The 3578-nt window shown below is 35.4% G+C and overlaps 1 protein-coding gene across 1 annotated transcript; it reads right to left on the reverse strand.

Annotated features, from left to right (window-relative positions):
- Positions 1–1345: 1345 nt before the first annotated feature.
- On the reverse strand, positions 1346–2744 carry LOC132069312 (protein OXIDATIVE STRESS 3 LIKE 4-like). The gene is made up of 2 exons (XM_059462697.1): positions 2477–2744; positions 1346–1817 (listed from the first exon to the last, which is right to left on the reverse strand). The coding sequence occupies exons 1-2, from the start codon at positions 2725–2727 to the stop codon at positions 1523–1525; spliced, it is 546 nt and encodes a 181-aa protein (XP_059318680.1). The 5' UTR covers positions 2728–2744; the 3' UTR covers positions 1346–1522.
- Positions 2745–3578: the final 834 nt, after the last annotated feature.

Below are 3578 nucleotides of genomic sequence, written 5' to 3' on the forward strand. Positions count from 1 at the left end.
AACTTCAGTTTTCAGATTTTGAACAATAAGTTAGTACCCAGAACTTCAAGCAAAAGAATGTCCAACCCAGATCTGAAATTTGGGCTCCTCCATGGAAGATAGGCATAGAAGGTAATAGAGAAAGTTTTCCGGCGACTGAGGAATCGCCATTGGCGGTGACGGTGTTCTTGGAGCAAACATGTGTGGTGGAGGATTTGGTTCTTAGAAAAAGAGTTGGGGTTTAATTTGGTCGTGTCTTTATCATCTTCAGGGCCTGATTGTGAGCAATCTTGCGAGACAAAGTCCTGTACTACTTCTTCTTCATGCGCCGGAGCTTCTCCACCAGCTGATTTTTGTTAAAATCCAACTGGAATCTGCACTTGATCTGGTCGTAAAACGTCGTCGTATCATAACAGTGCTGCTGCAAAATCATCAATACGTGGTCGTTTTCGATCAGGGTGAAGCGAAGGAGAAAATCACCGGTGGAGACGCCGGCAGCTATGGTGACCTCGCCATGTTTTCTATTAAATAGGGGTGTTTTAATTTGGAGTGGCGGGTCAGACGGGTTATGGGTCGAGTATATGAAACTTTACCAGACGGTAGCGGTATGTATTAGGGGTGGGCGTTGGGTTTTTCGGTCGATTTCATCAAACTTCAATTTGGCTATTTCGGGTTCGGTTTTTTGAAGGTGGACACCAAACATCGAACCGAACTAGTTCAGTTCGGTTCTTTCGGTTCGATTTTGATTTTTTCAATTCGATTTTTTAATATAATATTAGAAGCGATTCCATTGACACTAATTCATATTCTCAAAAGTAATAAAATATAAAACTGATAAATTGAAATCAAAATCAAACAAACAGGATACAATAAGAACGTAAAACTATAATCATGACATAGGATTACTAGGTGTTATATACATACCGTAAGAATAATTAAGAAAAACACATAAAGGACATACATTAATCTCAAAGAGACATCCTAGTTACCTTTCTTTGTTAAGGATATTTGATTTTTTCAATTGAAGTGGAAAATTAGGGATACAAATGCAAAAGAGACTTATTCCAATTGGCTTTTTTTTGCTTTAAACTTAATACCGGACTATTTTAATTTTTTTTTTGGGTAATGTATTAAATTTCGGTGCGCGTTCGATTTTTCGCCTTTCGGCTTTTATCAAACTTCGGTTCGGCTATTTCGGTTTCGACTTTTTGACGATGAACACCAAACACCGAACCAAACTAGTTCGGTTCGGTTCGGTTTGTTGAAGTTTCGGTTCGGTTCGGTTCGATTTTTCGATTTTCGGTAATTATGCCCAGCCCTAGTATGTATGGCTAAAAAGTATAATAAGGGATTAAATTCAACAATAAAACAAAATAGGGGGTATATTTTGGCCCTTTTCCGGATAAAAATGACCTTAAGAGCTAAAAAACGTCATCACAACCCAAAAGGGGAAAAACTAAAAGAACACTGGAAAATACATTTTTTTTTTCACACAATAAACGCATGGCTGGGATAGATATAAAGATGCACTTAAACTGATCCGTCAGTTGATGGATGGCTTGGTGGCAGAGTTGACGGAGCTAAAACTTGTGTTGCAGGTGGATGATTTGAACTCTTGTTCAACCCCAACATTCTGTGCATTTTCACCGTCAATGCGTGTCAAGACTGGCATTGAACTTGAGCAGCTTGCCCGTTTATACATCGCATTCCGAGTTGTCGTTAAGCGTCTCCTCTTGTTCATTGGGCTTTCCTTCTTCTCCATCTCTTGCAAAGATTTCACCTCAAGCAAATTCACGAATGACTTTGATTTTCCAGTATAGAAACCTGATAATCCTCGCCTATAAACAATAAATGAAAAATGTAAAACATCATAAACACCAAAAAAATATATGAGAAAAGTTAGACTTCTTCGTTAAAAATCTTTTTATTATATACTCCTTCTGTTTCAATTTGTTTGAACCTATTTCCTTTTTAGTCCGTGCCAAAATGAATGACCTCTTTCCTAATTTGAAAACAAATTCACTTTATGAATGATTTACAGCCACACAAATTTTCAAAGCTTATTTTGAACCACAAGTTTCAAAAGTCTTCCCTCTTTCTTAAATGTCGTGCCCAGTTAAATGGGTTCATATAAATTGAAACGGAGGGAGTATAAAAGTTAATTGAATCTCCTGGATTTCTTTTATCTAGTCTGGAGCCAACCTTGTGTAGCCAGTCTTTTGCAAGATAGAACGGACTTGACTGAGAACAGAAGATTTGATGGGAAGGACACAAAGTGACACAAGTAATATTTTCAGTTTAGAAAAATAAGGTTAAAGTTAATTTCGCGATAGAACTACTACAAAATCCCGTTGATCAAATTCCTATCTCTGTCATTGAATGTTCAAAATTAGATTAAAAAACAAATTAAAAGAAGACATATGTAATTAGTGATTGAAAAATAAAAAAATAAAAAAGGGATTCAGGGAAATTAAAGAGGTACAAAAAAAAAACTGACTTAAAAGGAAGGGCAGCTTCCAAAGCTGCCAAAGAATTGAGGGCTCCTTCATCAAGTTCATTCTTGCTTACTGCTTCCTCGCCGGCTTCTTCATCTCCTCCAATTACTCCATTACTTAACTTACCAATGGAAGAAGACAAAGAATTATCAGAATCACTCTTAACTACACTTTTCATTTCATCATCATGTTGATCAACAACAACACCATTTTCTTGAGCAAGAAAAGCATTCTTTTCTGGAACAGAAGACATGGTTGATGATAAAAAAAAAAAAAAAAAAACTTACGTTCTTTTTCTCTCTAACTTTTTTTTTTTTGTGTGTGTAATAATGTCTGAATGAAACAGGATTATATAATACATGAAATCAGGTTTGGTTTTTGGCTTTTTTAGGGATGAAGCGGTGAGGGGGTGGGGTGGGGTGGGTCGTTGGGATAGAGCGGTGGCGAAATTGAGTAAGTGTTGAGATTATAGAGACACAAGACAAATTACAAAAAAGAAGAAGAGATAGCATTTAAAGTCATTTTACTCTTGACCTAAAAAGGAAAGAAAATAAAATGGAAGTTCACATAACGCCATAGAAAGATCGTTGTGTTCTATATATCTATATGTGTATGTATAGTTAAAGGTCATGAATATAAGGGTGGGTGGTCGCTGAGAAGGAAGTGTGAAGATAGAACAGATTTGACACGTTGCATGAGACCGTTTCACACTAAACATACCCCATACACTCCAAAATAAAGAAAAGAATGAAAGTAAATGAAAAAGGTCATTAACTTTAACTACTTCACTTAGATTTCTTTTTAAATATTATTGGATAAATTAGTGTTATCTCAAAAGGGAATGTCCATCAATTAGTAAAAATTCTTTCTAATATAATTTTATATATCTACTTATTATTTAGTAAATTATTTATCTATATTTAATGCAGTCAAGCTAGCCGCTACTGGTTGTTAAAAGAAATCTAGTTGTTACTATATAGTTGTCAAAAAAAAAAAAATGTAGCCGTTGCTCATTGTCAAAAAGAAAAAAACTACCCATTATCAGTTGTCAAAAAAAATCTACCCGTTACCATTTGTTAAAAAAATTAGCCGTTACTGAACGTT

The sequence above is a fragment of the Lycium ferocissimum genome, chromosome 9, assembly GCF_029784015.1.
Source record: "Lycium ferocissimum isolate CSIRO_LF1 chromosome 9, AGI_CSIRO_Lferr_CH_V1, whole genome shotgun sequence".
NCBI lineage: Eukaryota > Viridiplantae > Streptophyta > Magnoliopsida > Solanales > Solanaceae > Lycium > Lycium ferocissimum.